Raw genomic sequence first — 22,027 nt, 5'->3', positions numbered from 1 at the left:
GACAAATTTCAAACTAACCAAACATGCGTTTCAAATACTTTACCTCGCACGTGTCAGCACTTATTGCAACTAGCAACTAACCAACTCACGTGCCAAAATATATATTACTTTTACCAAAAGATATTTTACTCTCTCTCGAGTATACTGACCATGTATTCCCTCGGGTAAAATCCTATCTAGGATTAGTTTAGGATCCCAAAATTTGGGATAAAACCTCTTTACTATAGATTAAGGTTAATAAAAATATTTCCTAATTGCACCTTTTATGCGGTTGAAAACATAATGTCAAATCTACATGATGAATCTAAAATCAAATTCCAATACTGACAATAAATTTTGAAATTGAAAAAATAATACAGATATAGTGGAACTGTGAACATGTATTTTTATGTTGAAATTGACGGTCTAGATAATTTGTTACAATTTTTTTTTCTAAAGTTTGAAGTCATATGTTTTTTTCACAACTATAATGTTCATCCCAAAATAATTGATGCAAAGTTTTTTCAATGCTTGAATTGCAATTTTCATTGAGATATGAGGTGATGATTTACTTATTTTGATAAGCCATATTTCTTTCCTAAAATGGAGGGAGGGAGTCAAGAGTCCTTCCCGGGTCGGGTCACACATCTCACGTGCGAATTAAGTTTGTTTTATTTATTTCTTCAAATGGAAAGAAAGCGTGAGACGCTATATCTTAACCAAGCCTCCACACGCTCCATTCCTGAAATGGTAAGATACTGTACACGCGCGAAATTCAAAACTCTTCTCTCGCATCTTGACACAATGTTAACACAACCCCCCTATGAAGTTGCATAACCAATTAGATGCTCTACAAATTAATAATCTCGTGGAGGCCCTTGGACCGGTCAAATTTTAGGGGAAATGTTTTAGATTTATATCAAGGACATGGTTTCTATTCGGCCAAGCTGCATATGTACAAATGTGGGCCTCTTAATAAATTTATTTTTGAGATGGATTTAAAAATTTAATTTTTAAGGATATGTACTCGCTAACATGGAGATCATGAATATGAAAAAATAAATAAATTTTAAAAACTAAAAATAATAATTCTAATAGTAAAACATTTGGACCGTTAGTTTCCATTGTTTTTAGATGGAACACTTACTTGCATGTATCTTTTAAATGGATGGTTTACATTTTATGGACCGCATATGTAGAAATGCAGTCGAGCCCGCATGAAACAATTTTCCTTATATTAATATATTAGTTTTATGGAAAAAGTTTATATTTATATAAAGCCGAGACTCTAAACAATTAAATTGGAGTGCACCTAAAAAAATTCACTAGTCGAAGTTGTTTTGATGCTGGAATATCTTCAAATTGTCCATCTCAACATCAATATATATGGACATGAGAAAAAAATGGATTTTAAGTTTTAGAAATAGTACATTTTGTAATACATTTTTGGACCATCAATTTTCAAGATTTTCAGTTTTTTATAGATATTCCCAATCTACACTATTTTTTAAGCTTTAAATTTTACAATTAGAGATTAAAATATATTTAAGGTCATCACAGAGATTTACAGTATTGAAACTATGTTTCTCGACACTATTTGAAGGGTGGCTGCACTTTGATTGTTTAGAGCCTCAGCTCTATACAATTTGCACCCTAGTTTTATATGTCTATAGTTCATTATTATCAACATTAGACCAGCTAATAAAGAATTTGGTTCAGTCAAAATGAGTCTGGTTGTTAGTCAAACTAATATGCATTCAAAAAATATGAACAATAATTAAAAAATATATATAATATACTAGAAAAATAGTTGCCTCCATTTGAGGTGCAGTGGTATACTAGTTTATTTGTCTATAGTACTTGGTAATGATCATTGTCATCAACATCGAACCAACTACTAAACCAGTACGGAACTTGGTCAACTCAAAACGAGTATGACTGCAGGTGAAACTAATTTGATTGAATTCTAAAAATATTTTAAAATTTTAATAATACTTTTAAAATATATAATATACTAGAAAATAGTTTCTCACTTTGTTTGGCCAATCGAATAGGTTAGAATCGGCCAGTTAGATTACCTAAAAGTAATCAAATATTTGTTTTGATTGGTTTTTGACAAAACTCAAATTTTATATGGACCAAACTCGCAAGGCACTGGTGGCAGTCTAACTGGTATTGTCCGATCTTAATAATTATAGTTTGGATATCATTGGCGGATAGTTCTATTGTGTAATTTCCGTGTTAATTTGTTCTGTCAAGAATTTATGAAAAATTGGGAATCAGGCTTGGGTTTGAGTGATAAGCAGTTGATTTTAGCAACATTACATCTCAAGTTCCATTCCTTGAGCAGATTTATGAACATTTGAAAGCCTTGAAAATTGATGGTTCGAAAATACATTACAAGATGCAATTTTTCCAATGCTCGAAATTCATTTTTTCTAATGCCCATACAATTTGTGGTCTAGATGATCAATTTGAGGATTTTTAAGTACTTAAACAACCTCTTTTAGGGATTTTTTGAGGAGTGCCTTAATTTGATTGTTTAGGACCTCGCCTTATTAAACCATTCCCTTAAAGTATTAAATACTAGTTATTATTATTTCCTTGGTTTTATTACGGATATTATTGCTATTAGAATTTACCATGAAAAAAAATGGGCAAAAGAAAAAACAAGTGATTTAAGACACTCATTAAAGAATAAACATCCGTTTCAATGCCATTGAGACCCTTCAATGACCCTGGACAACCAGTTTGTGTCTTTGGTTATAAGCCCTGGAGCACGTCCTCGAATTATGCAGGGGATCTAGGTACTGATTTGCTATTATTAAAACTGTATTTAAGCGCCTGGGCCCACTTTACATAAACCTTAAGCGCGCCAAAATTTTATTTCCTAAATTTATTTATATTTATTTTTTTCATATCTCCTCTCCTTAAAACGGCGGCGCTGTTTTTAGTTTTTTCGAAGTAATAAATATTTTCTTTATCAATCCCTTTAACCCTAATTTTTTAACCCTAATTTGCAGCACTTGCAGTATTGTCTTCGCCATTGCCGAGGCTTCTCGAACAAGTTGCAGGGGCTTACTGTACTTTGTTTGAGTGCATTTGCATTAAGGTGAGTTTCATGCACTGAGCTTCTTGTTTTTGGAAGTGGTTTATTGATTGGTTTAGGAGCCCAAACCCTAATTATGGGAGTGTTTTGCATGCTTGTGTTTGAGATGGATGGAGCTTGTTGATGGAATTGCAGAAGGTGGTACATTGTTGCGGTGTGTCGTGAGTTTCGTGAAATTTGTTGTCGGATGTGAGTTTGTTTTACTGTTTAATTTCAGCTCTAGTGGATACTTATTTTTGATGATTTTTGTGAGCTATTCTTTTGTTGCATGATGTTGACGTTTGGCCATTGGATTGCTGAAGTTTGAAGCTGCTTGTGCTGTTGCATGTCGATGTTATGCACGTGTTCTGAAGCCTCTGCTTTTGCATGTACTTGTTATGTAACGGTTCAACTTTCAGGAATTTCTGGAAAATTTGATCAGTGAATTGTGATTTGTATTCATTCTGAACTCTTTGTTGTTATACTTGAGCTTTGTTTTAATGGATCCAAGCTAATTAGCCCATGCATTGTGAAATCAGACCTCAACAAGTCGAGCTTATTAGACAAATCCAATGTTTTCTTTTGCATGTTGAGGTTGTGTGTCTACATGAAGCATACTTTGTTTTTGTATGTCAGTAATACGTAACAATTGAATTTCTATTTTGGGAAATTTGATGGATGTTTTTCAAATTGGTATTCTTATTGGATTTGAACTCTGCTGTTTTATTCTAGCTCTGTTATATACATGGATAAAATGTAATTGGCACAGGCATTATGAGAGTCACACCACAATAAATCAAGCTTATTTTAGAAAGCCACTACTTGATAATGGCAATGGTGAATCTGTGATCATTTTCATTGTTATCCATGTGCATTGTACCAAAATTTGTGAAAAAGTTTAAATATGTGTGATCTATGAAAATTGTATTCGGGGAAATGGATATTGGAATCAGAAATACTGCATACAGAACAAGAGAAGGGAAAAAAAAAGAAGAAGTAACTCTCATAAGAAATGAGTGCAGCACTAGAACTCAGTTTAGTGATCCTGAAGCTACAAGTTACAAAATGACGAGTTGAGATTAAGGACATCCAGGTGTGCAGAGGTTTCCACAATTCCAAGGTCTTTAATAACATTATTAAATATATCCTATGGTATGTTATGATCACATTTGTAATAACAAAAAAATTTTTAGAGGGAAAATATACAAAGAAACCATTTACTGCTGGTACGAATAAGTAGAAGCACACCAAAGCCATTGACTGTGAATTTGGTAGCCAGGGTGTATCCCTGACCACACTGAGAGTCCGAGAAAAACTTCCTCGAATTTTGAGGGGTGAGGACCTTAAACTTTCACTTAACCCCGTCCAAGCCTGGGTAAAAGAATTGGGTTGTGTTAAGTGGGCAACTAACATAAAACTTTACCAAAACTTTTCATGAATACTGAATCTATGGATCGATAAGACATGAAGCAGCCTCAACACAAAGTTAAACTTTGGAGGGATGCTCTAGAATCTAAAGGTTTTAAAATTAACCAGTCAAAGACAAAGTATATGGAATTCAAGTTTAGTAATAATAGGAGTAGAGACAAGGAAGTAGTTAAGATTGATAGCTAAGAAATACCAAAAAGAGCGCAAGTTCAATATCCTGGGTCTAATCCAAGAAAATAGAGAGATCGAGGAAGATGTCGCACATAGAATTAGAGCTGGGTGGGTGAAGTGGAGAAGTGCAACCGGAGTTTTATGTGATTGCCGCAAAGTTGAAGGGCAAATTCTATTGGACAATAGTGAGGCCAACTTTGCTTTATGGGGCAAAATATTGGGCGGTCAAGAAACAACATACCCATATAATGGGTATAGCTGACATGAGGATGTTGAGATAGATGAGTGGCATGACAAGAAGGGATAGAATTCAAAAGGAATACATTCGAGAGAGTTTAGGTGTGACACCAATAGGCGATAAGATGAGAGAAAGTAAGCTTCAGTATGCTGCCCATATATAACGTAGACCCAGGACAACACCTGTTATGAGGTGTGAATCAGTTCAAGTGGAAGGCTAAAAAAGAACAAGGGGTAGGTCCCAAAGGACATGGTTGGAAGTAGTAAGAAAAGGCATGGGGACTTATGGCCTCACTGAGGGTATAGCCCTTAATAGAGCAGAATGGTGGACCAAGATTTGTGTAGCCGACCTCAATTAGTTGGAAAAAGGCTATGATGGTAATGATTTTAGTTATAAGCCAATATTTAATCTTACATCCTCTTCTATTTAATTCTCTAACTAGTTGTTTTAGTTTGTCATATTTAATTTATTTTGTATTATGAACATTTTAATTTTGTTTTTTAGCATTGTTGCTTATTTTGTTGAGATAGAAATCTAGTTGTTTTCATGGGAATTCTTTTTCTGGTAGGATTTCCTATTGTTGACTCAAATGAAGGAATTTATATGGAATTTGTACTTTTTATTTTTTTATTTTTGGTAGGAGTTTTTATTGAAGGAGAGATATTTTAGGAATTATCATTTTAACTTGAATGAAGCTCTGGGATCCCAATTTTGGCTATTCGTTTTTCTATTTTTACGGATTCCTATTTAAGGAGAGAATTTTTGGGAAAGTTGGCAGGAAAAAGGCTTTTTTTGGAGATAATTTAAAATTCACGACCCTAATATTTCTTCCTCAATCAATAGATATTTCATATTGTTATCCTATCTTTGCTGCTATAATTTATTAGCTGTATTATTGAATTTTGTTTATTATTTTGGCTATTACTCTATTGTTACATAGTATTGCACATTTATTTATATCTAACATGACACATCTAATCTGTTCCGACAAAAAAAAAAAGAGAACAAAGATGTGTGATCTAGCATGCATCTATCTTTCTTTATATATTAATTTGCTCTTTTTTCCCCTTTATTTTTTAACAATGAACCACAACTCTCCAAACATAAAAGGAAAACTTCCAACAAATAAGGAAAACTCTGTATTTATCTCTCACAAACAAAGACAATTATACCATGATCTCTTTCCGTCTTCTAATATTAACCCAAAATTTAACTTTTTAAAACTAAGCTACTAAGTCTCTCTTTGTCTCTCTCCTGCCCTTGCATCGCATGGGCTGAGAATTAATGGTTTAATAATATTATTATGTGAGACTAGTTGATGTTCATAAAATCTGCAATTGTATATTGAAATACTAGAAAGTCCTTGATTTCTGTAAAGGATAAATACTCTGCTAATTCAGTGAATGCTGCTTATAAAGAGTAAGTAGTATTGTTGTTTAATTTTGGTGCTTCATGTTATAAGTTGTGTATAAGCATTGCATCATCTTGTTCTCGTTAACGTCATAATTGGATATGAATGACTTCTCTTTGGGTAACGGCATATGAATGATATGGCCAAAGTATTTCTTCTCAAGTCTAAAGTTTCACTCATACATAATGCATGACCACAAATATGTCTTGTACAACCATTCTACTAGTCCACGGCCCATGCTTATGGTGTATCCATATAACACCTGTGACCATTTTTGTGCTGCATCCACATTCTACCATGCGGTGCCTTTGTTATTCCTTCACCATCAGAATCTTGACCCCAAGGCATAGGGGCTAAAATTTGCTCTCGACCTGTTTTGCTCTAGCACACCAATGCTCTAGCATACCAATGCTTGTACCTTAACCCTGATTAATTATTGCCAGCTATGTTGAATGGTATTGTGAACCCTGTCTTGCTCAAAACTTACACTTTGGTATTGTTTTAGATGTTTTATAGAAGTGAGGATCCTTACAATGTTGCTTCTTTGTTCATTCTCCAATATGTAGGAGTCTATGTTGGTCGCTTTATCCTTTTATTTTTTCTTATATTCTTGTGTGAATCATTCTAATTACTTCTGGTCCTTTGTCACACTTGTCTTTTGCCAACATGTCCTTTATGTCTAGCTGATAATTTGCAGTTTTTATGATGTTCCAGTTTTAGTCTATACAATATCATGCTTTTCCTAATGGTGTAAGACTTGTTGTATTGAAGCTTGCGAGGTACATTAGCGACATGGAAACTGATGAACTTATGGAAATGATGGTGCCGATGGGGCACCTGAATGCTATTAAGTTTGAGTTTATGACCAGAGAAGATATAGTGAGTACTCACTTTTTTTTTCTGTTGTTAATGGCAATTTCTGTTGTTTCATCTGTGAAGGACTATTGCTTAATCTTAGATGATTGCCATATTCCATTAGCTTATTGCTATATGTTGGAAAATTTAGTTGCTGTGGATTTAACTGAAGCAGATAGGCATTGTCTGTGCATTGTTCTTATCTGGGTGCCTGTTATTATCGTATGTTTTCTTATTCATTTCATTATTTGTGCTCTTTTGCTTCCTGCCCACTTTGGACGACTTCATACTAATCACGAATTTTTGAGAGCGACGAACTATTAGATGATCTCGAACTATTATATCTTTGGTCTTGCTCATAATACTTGTGGTAAGCACCATATAACAATAAAATTCTCTTCTTAAATCATGTTGTATAATGATGGCAGCCATATGGCTTTGGTCGTAGATGGCTTCGGTCGAAGATGGCTTCATTGTAGTGATATACAATTTGGGTTATGGCCTGACTGGGTGACTATTCAGAATGTGGATCCTCATTTGCAACAACCCATGTTGTAGTTGTGAAATTATTGGTTCTGGGGAGGGCCATGGTGTTCCTGCTCCTTTATCTGCACTTTACGTAGACATGTCTTATTACGTAGACACTCTCGATGTCATGATGACTATTTTCAGCTTTTTGTCTGTCTTACATATCATGTTATTGGGTAAATGGACCAGGTGGCTTATGAGTTGGTGAACATGGGTATATAGAGGAACGTTGTGGGGCTTTTGGACTATATCCAGTGGGTGGATTTTGTATAGTTGTTTTCTTTAATAAAAAATTTCTTAGATAATAAACAGAATCGCCACACGGTGACCTGCAACCTGTATTGTTATGTAATCTATAGATCTTATTTTTTTTATTTGTCTCTGAATTTATTCTCTTCCATTTTCTCATTTGTCCCTTCTTACTGATAGTTCATCCTTTCTTTGGGTAGGTTTCTCTTGGGCCAAAGCCATTGCTCTCCTCCAAGTGCTGGAATCCTTGCACATCACTCCTTCAAACCTATTATTATTTAAGGCAACTCCTTAAATGTTTTTAGATGTTCTGTCCCTCGAAGCGGGCTTCTATTTCAGGAGGATATTAGTGCATTGTTCTGCTTCTTTGTTTCAAATCTGGGCTTTCTTCTTATAGAAACTAATATGGTCTTGAATGGTTTACCCAAACAGGGTGTTTTTGTGGCAATTTTCTCCATTTTGTTATGTTAAAATAATTCATTTATGGATGAAATCACATCCATTCTCTCTGTTTAAAGAAATAAGTTGTTCATTTGCATCAATGTTATAGAGACACAGAAAGTCCAATTGTTTTACCTGGAATTCTTTATTCATTGGTTAAAAGCAATTTATCTTTTCAGTTAAACTAGCCCTGGTTTTGGAGGGATCTGCCATTTCGTATTACTCTTATAAACAAATTTATAATCGTTGTAAGGATCAATGTTCTTTCTCTCTCCTTTCTTGGTAAGGTGATCTTGCCTTCTGGAATGCAGTTTCTAATCTTCCATAATGTGTCATGGACTACCTTATGGATATTGGGAGATGGCCCATCATCATACAGATTCCTTTCTTGCCGAGTTCCCCAAACTAGTGTTGGTAGAGAGGCTTTGGGAGTTCAAGTAAATATATGTTGTTAGACTTTCTCTTGAATCCATATGTCATAAGCTATTGGAGGATAGTGAGGGTGTTGGGCAGGTTCTTGATTCTCCATGTAATTGCTTTCAAAACCTCGCTTGCAAAGGTTGAAGCTTATGCATACATGTTTGTGATCCTCCACATTCCGTTTGCATATGAAGCACCTATTACAACAATGATTGCCCTATCTTTGAATTCTATCCTTTATGAAGACTCATTTGGAAGGCTACCTAAGGAAACCGGGATGTCCAAGGATGTTTTGGTTTCTCCCATTTTGTCTCAAGCAATGTTCATAAAGGCGGAGGCGGATGGGCAGTTGCCTTGATACCTGGATGGTGAGGTGGGGTTGGCATATGTTTTGTGTGTGTGTGTGTGTATGTAAATATAGTGTGTGTTTGTGTGTATATTTGTTATATATTGTATGTGTATGTGTTAGTGCGCACGCATGTGCGTGTGAGGATTCGCATGAAATACTTAAGGATCATCTTCTTTTTTTTCTCATCTTTTATGTAGAGTAAGAGAGAGAGAGCATATGGATCTGTGTTTATGAGAGAGAGGTCTTGAGCACTTGGAGTATGTTGTTCTTTTTATTCTTCTAATATGGAGAGAGAGAGAGAGAGAGAGAGAGAGAGAGAGAGAGAGAGATGCCTTAACTTTTTTGTTTTGTTTTTAATGTAGCCTTTTTTTAAGAGTGTGGCAGACACCCAGACCTACCTAGGCGGGTGCCTTGGACATGCCCGCCTAGGTTGCCCTAGGCGGCTGGGCAGCTGATTTTTCAACCTCGGTCTCAAGTGTGTGATTTTACGTATAATGCTCCCTTATCACTTCATGTATGCTTCTTGGGGTGATCTCTGCATAGGTTTTTGTGACCCATGTAAGGTTATCCTCTCTTGAGAACCATGTAAGGTTATCCTCTCTTCCACATTTATGCAAGGACTAGATCAATATGAGGCACTGTGCTTCCCTCGTTTGTCCACTTCTTGTACGGAGAAGTTGCCCTGATTTCCCATCAAAGAAATTGGAGACTTTTGAATTTCCCATACCCGAATGTCGTATTTTTTCTTCTCCAATTATGTCATTTAGAGACCCTTCACTCAACCAAGGATCATCCCAACTATTTGGGGTTAGCTACGTGAATCTTGTTCCACCATTCTGCTTTATTAAGGGCCATACCATCAGTAAGACCATAAATCCCCATATCTTTCTCACTACTTCCAACCATGTCCGTTTGGGCGTGCCCCTTGCCCTTTCTACTTGAATTGACTCGCACTTCTTAACATGTGCTGTATTGGGTTTACACTGCATATGACCAGTCCACCTAAGTCTACTTTCTCTCATCTTATCACTTATTGAAGCCATACCTAATTCTCTCGAATGTATTTATTTGGGATTCTTTCCTTTCTTGTCTTGTGACTCATCAATCTCAACACCTTCATCTCGTTTATACTCATCATATAGGATTATAACATAGGTTCATGATTCATTATAAGATGTGGCAAAGTTTTATGCTGGTTGCATGCCCATAGCAACCCACCTCCTTTACCCAGGCCTTGGATGGGTTAAGGGAAAGTTTAAGGTCCTCACTCTTCTTAGACTATCATTCAACCAAGGATCATACCAAAAATTAATTTTGCTTCCATTGGCAGACTTGTAATTGGGTGCTTGTTTAATGTTTGGGAGTGTCTCATGTACGCTTCTCCAAGCCCAAGAGACAGATCTGAAAAATTCTTGAATTCCAAATGTGGCTTCTCCAAAGGTACTTCGTATTCATTGGTTCAACCCATGGGAAGGGGCAGCTTTTGCTGACTGCTATTGAAGCTTGGCTAATAAGGTTCAGTTGATATCCATGCTTGGCCAATAATGCCTTGATTTTTTTTTGAGAAACTGTTATGGCCTTGTTAACGTCCAACGTGGCTGCATTCCTAGGTTTAGCTTGGTGTTGTTGTCCGATGTAGTCTTGATATCCTCGGTTGGCATTCTTTCTGCTCATGATTAGTGTCGTAAGTTTGCTTTTTATGTTCACGATCTTGAGCTTGGGTGCTTCATATGTGATATGCCTATGATAATGTGTACTTTTGCACACCTTAATTGGTTAGCGCTTGACGATTTGCAACGCTTTGTCCTAGGTTCAATTCCTACTAGGGTAGGGGCCCTCTCCTCACTGACTCACCCAAAAAAAAAAAGTGTACTTTTGCACGTCTTTTTAAGAGACCTCATAATTGTGCTTGCAATGATAGAAGAACTCATTATTTAGCCCCAGTAGTGGTTCTTGTTCCTTTCCCCAAATGTACATTTTATGTTTGAATTTGGAGTTTAGTGTTTACTTATTGTTTGTGGCACAAATAATGAATTAAGGGCATTTTTTTGGTTCAATGAAATTGTCTACAAAGCTTTAGAAATAACTACACTTTTCTCTCCATACTTGTATCACATTCTATTGAATTTAATCATTCATGATTTTCACATATGAATTGCCTGCAACTTGAAGAACAAAATTATCAAAAAAAAGTTGGAGAATGAACTTGTATATGCCTAGTTTTGCTCTTTTATGTTATTTTGCTCATACTGTTTGTTTATTTTGCAATAAAAACGTGAAATTTTTTGACTTCTTATGACTTCTTTCAGGAAAAGTTTTCAGTTTTATCGATAAGTAACACCAGTGGTGTAACTGATCCTCAGTTAGGGCTTCCTACCCCTGACCGCAAATGTTCCACATGTGGTGCATCTGATAATCTCAATTGTGATGGTTAGTCCAAGTTAGCTATTTGAATATGCGGGTTCAATTATTTTCCTTATTCGGGATAGTGGGGCTTGGTTTTTGGCTATTCTAAATGAATTTCTAATTTACAGGTCACTTTGGGGACATTGAATTGCCAGCCACCATATATAATCCATATCTTGTTCATGCACTTGTGCAAATTTTGAATAATATTTGTCCAGGGTGCAAATCAATTCGACAGAAAAAGGTCAACTTGTCCTCTTTTCAATATGGAGATTTATTATCTATATTGAGTTTGTCTTTATCAACAATTTACAAAATTAATATTGCAAGGTGAGCTTCTTATATGTTTTGCTAGCAGAGCCAGTTCGATCAACAAAAATGAAAATGAGTTGGATTGCTATCATTGTATTTTATTATAGCTTGCTTTTTTTGAGAAGTATGAAGCATGTTATCATTCATCTTTATCAAACAATTTCACACTCTTGTAGGAGCATATTACCCATTTATGCCCTCAGGAAAATCTCATTATAAGAGTATTTTTAGGACCCCAAATTTTGGGGGTGTATTCTCCTCAACATAGAGAGCAGCTTCAAAAGAAATATAAGGAAAAGAAAATTAAATTCAAACGCACTCTCTATGAGCCCGAAAAAATAATGTCCTTAAATTGAATATGGAACTTGCAATTTGTATACAGCCAGGTCTAAGTGTTAAAGCACTCAATTCCCTTCTTTTTCTTTTTAAATAATCATTTGGCGATTCTTTGATGGACCCCAAAATTTTAGTTCCAAAAAATTCTAGCTTTTGCACCCGAGGGTGTAAGTGGGGGGTGTGCTCTCAGGAGCATAGCAAACACACTCTTTATCTTTTATTAACAAATTCTATGAGAATTAATTTAAATAAGAAACAAACATTGTGAAAATTCCCAGATTAGATTGGATATGGATACACGAACATGGCAGGAGGAGTTATAGTGGAACATGTTAATTTGCAAATGGACAAAATCCTGATTTCTTTCTCAATCTAAAATGAGCCCAAAATTGAAGATCTCCCTCTATTAAAACCCTAATTGGAATTCTCTCAACATATGAAAATCTCTCTCACTTTCTGTCTCTTTCTCTCCCTCTCTCTCTCTCTATAAAAAAAAAGAAAAGAAATTGAAAATATCTCTAAACCCCAATCTTGCTTTTTTTTCTAAACCCTACCCTAGTCTTTCTTTGTCTCTCACATCAACACATAGTATATGTAAATGAAAAGCAATCTTGCCCTATCTCACCCTGTGCTCACTCACTAAAATTTTGCAGCTCGTATCTCTAACTCTAGGGTTCTCGCATCAAAACCCTAGTTCCTCAGAAGCTGTAATTTCTCTCGTCCTCTGAGCGAAAAAACCTAACTTTTTGGAAATCTTACAAATTTCTCTACGTTTATTTCACCATTACTTACCACGTTATTCCGCTTTTCTTCCTTGTGCCCTACTTTAATCCTCATTCTCCATTATAATAATGTCTTCCTCTCATCCATTTTCTATGGTCACTAATGTTGGGTTTTTATGGCTATTAAAGGCCTCATGAGAGCATGCAATCATTATTTGACATAGTGGAACAAAGAACTCTAGTTGGAGTATGGTCTAGATGGATTGAGATTGGCAAATGTTGTTTGTTGAGACTCTGATTGAGCTTAACGAGTTAGGTCAATTGAGTTACAAAACCCTAAATACTTAGGCATAGAGCACAACCGATAAGGTTTAGCAAGATTATCCCTTGATGAGGTCGGACTGGCTCAGGATAGTAAGCCAAGGGACTATGTGGGCCCTTGTGTGTGATTGGTAGGTTTGTAGGGACAAAGGCCAAAACCTCCTCTGAAACCATCACACGACATGTACACATGGTAGCCGTATCGGGAAGTGAATCATTATTGAGGGTGATACGTGTACCTATGCAAGAGATAACTCCCATATGCACCATAGAGTTGTGTGTGCACATGTCTGTGTAACCTTGGACTTGTCACCAGGGGGAACCTGTAATTTATAAACTAAGATTGTGTCCCCTCACCTATTGGCTAACTTTAGTAGCTCAATCATGAAGCCCTGCGATGTCCTGTGGGTCATGGGAACTGCTGGGCTAGTTTGAGAAAGTGGGTGTAAATTAGAGTCCATAGTAGAAGATGGAGTGCTTCAGCAAAATTAAGTGGGTGTAAATTATAGTCCATAGTAGAAGATGGAGTGCTTCAGCCAAATTAATATTTCCTTAATATAGTTGGATTTGAATCCCATCAAATTAATATAGAATTAATTAATTTGACCTTAAATAATTTTTAGATTAATAAAATGAATTTTTAGAAGTTGTCAACATTTCAAAAAAAAAAAAATAGAATTTTTAGAAGTCTGAGATTAGGTTAAGGAAGCTGATGGATAAGGTTGTAGCACATTTATTTTAATCGTGTTGGCTAATCTAATGATTGTAAGGCTAAGATCTCTCACCCCACAGGTCTCCTATGATCAATGGTTTGGATCTACTCTCCATAAGGATAACTAACCCTAGAAAATCCTAGCCCTAAGTTGAGTCTATATATAGCCTCTTTGGGGGTCCTAATTCTATATACATTACATCTCTCTCTCTCTCTCTCCCTCACAAGGTGGCATGCCACCGTCTCTTTGATCTTTGATCTCTCTCTAGCCTCCCTCATAGTTAGAAAATATTTTGTAAAAGAAAAGAGGGCCACGCCCCATATTCTAAGAGTTTAGAAAAAGGGTACGCCCCACATACTTAGGCATTGAGGCCTAGTCTTGTTTCTAGTTCCACCATTGCTCTCTGATTTGAATGGGTTTATACCTAGGCTTCCCATACTTTGAAGATCTGAGATAGACCTTGATCCGGTGTGCCATCGGAGGAGGAGATCCAGAGTGGGGTGTGCAAAGTTTAGTTGAGATAATTTTTGCTTATTGTTTTTAAGTTGTGCAGTTTGCGTTTCTTGTTGTGCAGTTTGTATTTTAAGTTGTGCAGTTTGTGTTTCTTGTTCCCAAGAGTTTTATGTAATTTTTGCTTATTGAATAAGGACCTTAGTAAGTATTCAAGCCAGTAGAAAAGATAAAAATTAAAAACCGTATATACCATGCTTGTTCACGCTGTCCAACATTCAATCACCAAGTCGATCTTATCCAATTTCATAATCTAGAAGGGCCTCTTTGAGCCTTTCATCAATGATTATGGGACACCGAAATGGATCTTTTGAACCTTCTTCAAAACTTGTTTCAAAAGCAGAGGTTGACAATAATGGGAAGATATAGAAATTGTTTCTACATACCGTGATTTTGAATAATAGGTTGGATGGATCAACACAACTCTTTTAAAAGAAATTCTAACACATGGTATTAGAATGCCTCATTGCTGTAGATTTATAGAATTTTGTTCATGACTTTTTTGCAATAATTTGAGGGACTGTGATGCATTTGAGGCTTGTGTTAAAATCCTTTGTTGTCTAAGTTTTGGACCTAAGTGTCATAATTATATTTGTATGGGCAGTTTTGTCCATATCATATTTTTTTTAATAAAAATATAAGGCTGAGAGGTGTGTCAGGGGAATTTGATGCTCACATTACTCTGTGGTTCCATGTCCCTCTCTTCTCTCTTTTCTCTTTTCTCTTCTTTTCTCTTTTCTCTCTATATTCTTTGACATGGTATTAGAGCAAGTTCTGAACGAAGTCTTTCGGCTTCCCCTTTCTTTTTTGAATCCTTTATCTTTTCATCTTCCTCTTTCCATTCACATTCGCTTTCTTCCCCTTTTCATTCATCTTCTCTGTTTTTTTTTACCCTTTCCTTTTTTATAAAAAATGGAGAGAGAGAAATCGTGATCTATGGAGATAGAGAAATCGTGATCTTTCCCCTTCTTTCCTTTTTTTAAATCATAAAACCCTAATTTGTGGTGTTTGATGCTGTTATGTTGTTCGTGTGATTTCTCTCCTTAGATCTCGATCTCCAAAGAGATCATGACCTAGTTTCAAGTTGTTGTTATCTATGCTGCTGTGTGCCTACAGAGAGATCGTGACCGAGTTTCAATGTTGGCAGCATGATGATGCTCAGATGTGTTCAATGTGGTGTTGCCCTAATTTGTTCAAGTGTAAGAATGTGAGCAGATCTAAATGATTAGTCTCTCTCTCCTTTTCAAAATTTTCTTAACAATGTATTGGGCTTGTGTGAGTGATTATAATTAGTCAATCATGGTTGTCCTTACCCTCCTTTATCTTTTGATATGCTCATGGATAAGAAATTAAACCTAGAATTCTTAGTCTTCCTGAAACTATGGGGATACAAATCACCTTTGTAAAATTAAGTGAGTCCAATTATATTGTATGGGCTCAATCTGTCAAAGAATGCCTTAGTGCAAGGGGGAAACTGAAATATTTGACTGAGGGCAAACCTAGTAATTCAGATAGTAGTTATGAAGAGTGGATGAGAGAGAATAATATAATCATGACCTGGTTTTGGAGTTGTTGGAACCCCAAATCAGTGCCAATTTGATATTTCTTAATACATCTAAGGAAATTTGGGACACTTTGAAAGAAATATATTCATCAGATAAAAGTACCTCTTGGGTATATGAGCTGTTTGAGAAAATATTTCAATTGCGACAGGGCAATAAGAGTGTGCATGAGTATTATAGTACCCTCAGGGATATGTGGGAAGAGATCAGCCTATATCTAGTGATGTGAAATTATAGAAAAGGCAGGGTGAAGAATCTAGGGTTGTCAAATTTTTATCTGGCCTTAATCCTGAGTGCCATTATGTACGTGGACAAATCTTGACAAGCAGTGAACTCCCATCTCTCATTAACGTTTACTCACGCATTCAACGTATCAGTATATCTGCTTCTTCCTCTCCTTCTCAGTCAAGTATTAGGGATCGATCAACACTGAATACCGTTGTAAAGAGAGGAGATGGAGGCAGAGGCCAGGGGCGTGGTCGTGACTCAAGAAGAGGCTGATGTAGAGGTGATGGTGGTAGGGGTCGAGGAACTCTCAAGTGTGCGCATTGTGGGCATACAAATCATAGAGTTCATAAGTGTTGGGTTAAGGTTGGTAAGCCTGCTTGGGCAAACCCTATTACGTACGCATTTGAGAGTGATGAACCTTATCTGAGTGGACTCAGTGATCACCAACAATAGTTGGATCTTGCTGGTGACTCTGTTGTGCTTTCCAAAGAAGAATATAATAAACTTGTTAAACAAGTACAACAATCTATGGTTCTGTCTTCCTCTTCTACTGCCACCCTTGCCATACAGGTACTTTTGTGCTTCTTGCCTCTTAGAAACTTACTCCTTGGGTCATTTACTCAGGAGCATCTGATCATGTAACTGGTGAGTCCTCTGTTTTTGTATCTCTAGATAAGTGTATTCCTAATGCCTCTGTTACCTGGCTGATGGATCGTTGTCTAATGTGTCAAGGTAGGGTACAGTTATGCCTACTTCTTCCCTTTCTCTGTCATCTGTACTATACGTTCCAAAGTTTCCCTACAATTTTTTATCTATGCGCAAATTAAGCAAGTCTCTTCATTGCTCTATAACCTTTTATCTTTCGTCTTGTGTCAATTGTGTCATTCTTAGATATTCACGCTTGTAGAAAGTCTATCGTTGTTATCATCTTCGTTTATGAAAGAAATTACCTTTTTTGAAAATACTCCACACTTTTCAGAAGAGAGTCGTGTGCTTGATATAAATATTTATTATCCAACTTTTAAAGAAGTCTCAAAGTCCTCGCCTTTTATGATTCCTCTTCCTATTCCTGTTCATACTTTATCTTCACTCCAGTTGCTTGACTATGTTGAATCTAGTACACCTACACATCATGATGTTTCTCAAGAGCAGCCCATAAAGTTTTACACTAGAAGAAAAATGCAGGGTGGGCATCCCCCACCAACTCAGCCAACCACTCAATCATCATCTTCGTCTACTGATCTAGTTCCTTCTTGTAATGAGGATGTACCTATTGGCATCCCTAAAGGTATCAAGTCTTGTACTTAACATCCGATTGCACATTGTGTTATCTTTACAAATTTATCTCCTATGATATCAAAATTTTGCTTTAGCCCTTTCACCTATTTCTATTCCTAAGATCTGCCAAGAAGCACTTTCTCATACTGGGTAGAATAGCGCAATGGAAGAGGAGATGGATTGTCACGCCCCAAGAATTTACAATACTGATATTCCTGAGATGTGACAGTCAAAACATATATACATCTCTTGATAGGACAAATTTACAGTGGCGAATTCTTACAAAGTAACAAAAGAAAGTTTAAGCACAACTACAATATCTTCCAGAGTTGATCCTGACGAGCACTCAAAATGAAACCGCAGTTATCCTGAAAGAAAATGTTTACCATAATTTGATGATTTTGGCTACTCAGTAAGTGATCATCATAATCCTAAAAATAATCATGGTTGCAGGATATCAATATTTTCACAAAGAAGATCCATTAACAGAAATGCATTAACAGTTTCACTTTAAAAAATACATAATTAAGTATAATCCGAATAATTGAAATGCATATAACATGTTAACGGCAATGCATAATTCAAAGGATTTCACAAATTACCCTACTGGCGTCCCAAGTAGGTCACTTATATACCCTATCAACATCCTGATGGGTCCACTGAATCCCTATCGACGTCTCAGATAGGTCCACTTAATCCCTGCAGGTCCATTTATACCTTACTGGCGTACCGGATGAGTCCACTTAATCCCTACCGGCGTACCGGATAGGTCCGCTTATACCTCACCGGCGAACCAGATAAGTCCACTTGCATACTTAAACAATTTCTAAATTTCTTTAAACATTCGAAAATAGCAATATCATGTACTCAACATATCCTTGAAATTATTAATATGAATTTCACTGAAACCATTAATAATAGTCACTTTTAGTAACATTTCAAAAATAACCAGTCAAATATTTTGGGCTCAGATTTAGAAAGGTAGCAGTTCGTAAAGACATTCTAGCATAATTGCCAATCTAATATGTATAGAAAAACTCTTATAGAAATTCAAGAATACGGAAATATCACAATTTATGGGATGTCAATTTGCAAATAAACATTTCATAAACAATGCTATAATCAATTGCAAAAATATCCGTTTTCAAATAATAAGGCGGTCATTTGTACACGAAATTTATAATGTCTAAATATTAAAAAACAGTAGAAAGAAATCTCACAATTTTAATAAAAGCAGAAATATCACATTTATTTCTAATAATTTTACAGTATCTAAAATTTTCTAACAATAGATAAGAAAAATAAATAAATTTATTTTTAAGAATTTACAGCATTTAAAATTTCTAACATAGATAAAATATCACACTTTTATTAAAAAGATTATTTTTCGAAACAATGAGGTCGGTTGTGCAAAAAATTTATCATGCCTAAAATTCATGATAATAAGCAGAAGTAATTATTTCATTTCATTTTAAAAAAAAACGAATTATTTTTCAAGATAATGAAGTCACTTACCTAAAATATTTGAGAGGGAGCTTCCGATAAAAAATTCGGCTAAAGAGAGAAAGAGCTCACTGCGTTTCGACTAGAGAGAGAAAGATCTTGAAAAATTTCTAAGGTGGAAGTCCTCACCTTTCCTATTTAAATTCTTAAGATACCTTATTATATTATTTTATTAAGTTACACCTCATACATGAGGTGTGACAATTATAGTACACATGAAACGTTTACTACGTCCACTAAATGACGTGGTAAAGGAAAGAAAAAGTTAACAAAAGTGGTGATGGTCCTTAAGGACCACAATACTTATATGGACCATGACACTATAAAGAATTATTTATTTATTTATTTTGAAAGTTTAGGATTGTTACATTCTTCCCCCCTTAAATAAATTTAGTCCTCTAAATTTGTGTACTTGATTACTGAAAAAGATAGGGATATTTTTCTCTGATATTGCCTTTTCGTTCCCAAGTCGACTCCTCTCTTGAATGGTACTGCCATAATATACGGACCAAGGGAATCTCCTTGTTGCGCAACACTTGTACCCTTCTATCCAGTATCAAAATTGGCTGCTCAATAAAGGATAGGTCCTTCCTGATCGGTAAAAGTTCATATTTCAAGATATGGGATGGGTCGGGCTGATATTTTCGTAGTGATGATACATGGAAGACATTATGGACGTTTGCCAATTCGGGTGGTAAGGCAAGTTTATAAGTGACACCTCCGATTCTTTCCAGGATTTCAAATGATCTGATGTAAAGTGGGCTTAGCTTTCCTTTCTTGCCGAATCTCGTAATGCCTTTTATTGGTGAGATCTTTAAGAAAACTCGATCATCTTCCTCAAATTCAAGATTTCTCTGTTGGTTATCGGCATAACTCTTCTGCCGACTCTGAGCGGTCCTGAGCCTTTCTCGAATTAATGCTATCTTATCTGTGGTTACCTGGACAATTTCTGGCCCCAAAAGCTTTCTTTCATCAACCTCATCCCAATAGATGGGTGACCTGCATTTCCTTCTATACAGGGCTTCATATGGTGCCATCTGAATACTGACTTGGAAGCTATTATTATAAGCAAACTCAATCAGGGGTAAATGGTCATCCCAGCTTCCTGTAAAGTCAATGACATAGGCCCTCAGCATAGCTTCCAAAGTTTGGATGGTCCTCTTTTATTGTCCATCAGTTTGGGGTGAAAGGCAGTGCTAAAGGTGAGTCTTGTCCCCATGGCTGGCTGTAGCCTAGCCCAAAATTTAGAAATAAATTGAGTATCCCTGTTCGATACAATACTGACCGAAACTCCATGCAATCGCACTATTTTCTTAGTGTACAACTGGACCAGTCGATCCAAAGTGTACGTCGTGCGAATCAGCAGAAAATGAGCAGCTTTGGTCAGCCGGTTCACAATGACCCAAATGCTATCATGTCCTGAATTTGTTTTAGGCAAGCCAGAGACACAATCTATAGAGATGTGCTCCCACTTCCGCTCTGGCACGGTTAAAGGCTGCAACAACCTAGCGGGCCTTTGATGCTCAGCTTTTACTTGCTGGTATGTTAAGAACTTAGACACAAGTAGTGTTACTTCTTTTTTCATATTATTCCACCAAAAGGTTTTCTTCAGGTCTTTATACATTTTATTACTTTCGGGATGTATTGTATAACGAGGGTGATGTGCTTCTTTCAAGATAGCTTTCTTCACACTTATCTTTCGGGACGCAAACTTGACCTTTGACTCTTAGCAAATCCTCACTACATATAGAGAATCCGTCTCTCTTTCCTAGTTTCACCTCTTCTACAATTGTTATAAGCTAAGGGTCTTTCTTTTGTACCAATCGAATCTGTTGGATTAATTGCGGTTCTATCTTAATGTTGGCAATCATACTTACCTCGCCATTAATGGACGGAGCGGAAGGCTAATCCACTATTTCCTCTAACAATCTCATTTCTTGGATATTAGATGAGCTAAGACTCCCGTAGATTTTCTACTTAGAGCGTCGGCCACAACGTTAGCTTTTCTTGAATGATAATGGATTGTACAATCATAATCTTTTAAGAAATTCATCTATCTTATCTGCCGCATATTTAAATCCTTCTGAGAGAAGAGGTATTTCAAGCTCTTATGATCCGTGTATATTTCGCATTGCTCACCATATAGATAATGCCTCCACATTTTCAAAGCGAATACTATTACAGCCGGCTCCAAGTCACGAATTGGATATGTTTTCTGATATTCTTTCAATTGTCTGGATGCATATGCCACTACTTTCCCATATTGCATTACTACACAACCCAAGCCTTTATGTGAAGCATCACTATAAATCACAAATCCCCCACTCCCCTCAGGAATTGTTAAAATAGGTGCTGAAGTTAATCGAACTTTTAGTTCTTGAAAACTCTTCTCACATCCACTTGTCCACTCAAATTTGACATTTTTCTGTGTCAATCGAGTCAGTGGGGTTGCGATTCAATCCTTCTACAAATTTTCAGTAATATCCTGCCAATCCCAAAAAGCTTCGACCTTCAGTCACATTACTTGGTTGTTTCCAATTAACAACGGTTTCAACCTTTGAAGGATCAACTGATAGACCTTCCTTTGATATGACATGTCTTAAAAATGTCACTTGTTCAAGCCAAAATTCAGATTTACTAAGTTTGGTATACAATTTCTTTTCTCTTAATATTTGCAATACCATTCTTACATGCTGCTCATGTTCTTTTTGATTCTTGGAATAAATTAAAATATCATCGATGAACACCACAATAAATTTATCCAAAAAGAGCTTAAAGACCCGATTCATCAAATCCATAAATGCAGTCGGTGCATTGGTTAATCCAAAAGGCATGACTAAAAATTCATAATGGCCATACCTTGTTCTGAAAGCTGTCTTGGGAACTTCTTCACTTTTAATCTTAAGCTGATGGTATCTAGATCTAAGATCAATTTTTTAAAACACTTGTGATCCTTGTAATTGATCAAATAAATCATCA

General features: G+C 36.1%; 1 protein-coding gene across 7 annotated transcripts in view; it reads left to right on the top strand.

The window, feature by feature from the left end:
* Nucleotides 1-2,671: 2,671 nt before the first annotated feature.
* The window catches only part of NRPD1A (nuclear RNA polymerase D1A), a 65,721-nt gene continuing 46,365 nt past the window's right edge, over nucleotides 2,672-22,027 (top strand). For 5 of the 7 annotated variants that reach the window (XR_016040215.1, XR_016040214.1, XR_016040213.1 and 2 more), the window contains exons 1-5: nucleotides 2,848-3,091; nucleotides 3,195-3,277; nucleotides 7,087-7,194; nucleotides 11,467-11,587; nucleotides 11,692-11,807. Coding sequence is in view for 4 of the 7 variants with exons in the window: in XM_088846032.1 (XP_088702158.1) it covers nucleotides 7,108-7,194; nucleotides 11,467-11,587; nucleotides 11,692-11,807 (324 nt within the window). In the remaining 3 variants the exon portion in view is untranslated. Of the gene's footprint in view, nucleotides 2,787-2,847; nucleotides 3,092-3,194; nucleotides 3,278-7,086; nucleotides 7,195-11,466; nucleotides 11,588-11,691; nucleotides 11,808-22,027 lie in introns of those variants that run through there. The other 2 variants (XM_088846033.1, XM_088846031.1) reach the window with 2 other exon arrangements.

This window comes from Amborella trichopoda, chromosome 9 (assembly GCF_054954075.1).
Source record: "Amborella trichopoda isolate Santa Cruz 75 chromosome 9, AtrichopodaSantaCruz75HAP2 v2.0, whole genome shotgun sequence".
In the NCBI taxonomy this organism is placed as follows: domain Eukaryota; kingdom Viridiplantae; phylum Streptophyta; class Magnoliopsida; order Amborellales; family Amborellaceae; genus Amborella; species Amborella trichopoda.
The sequence above is the reverse complement of the archived record's forward strand: the minus strand, read 5'-3'. Positions and strand labels throughout refer to the sequence as shown.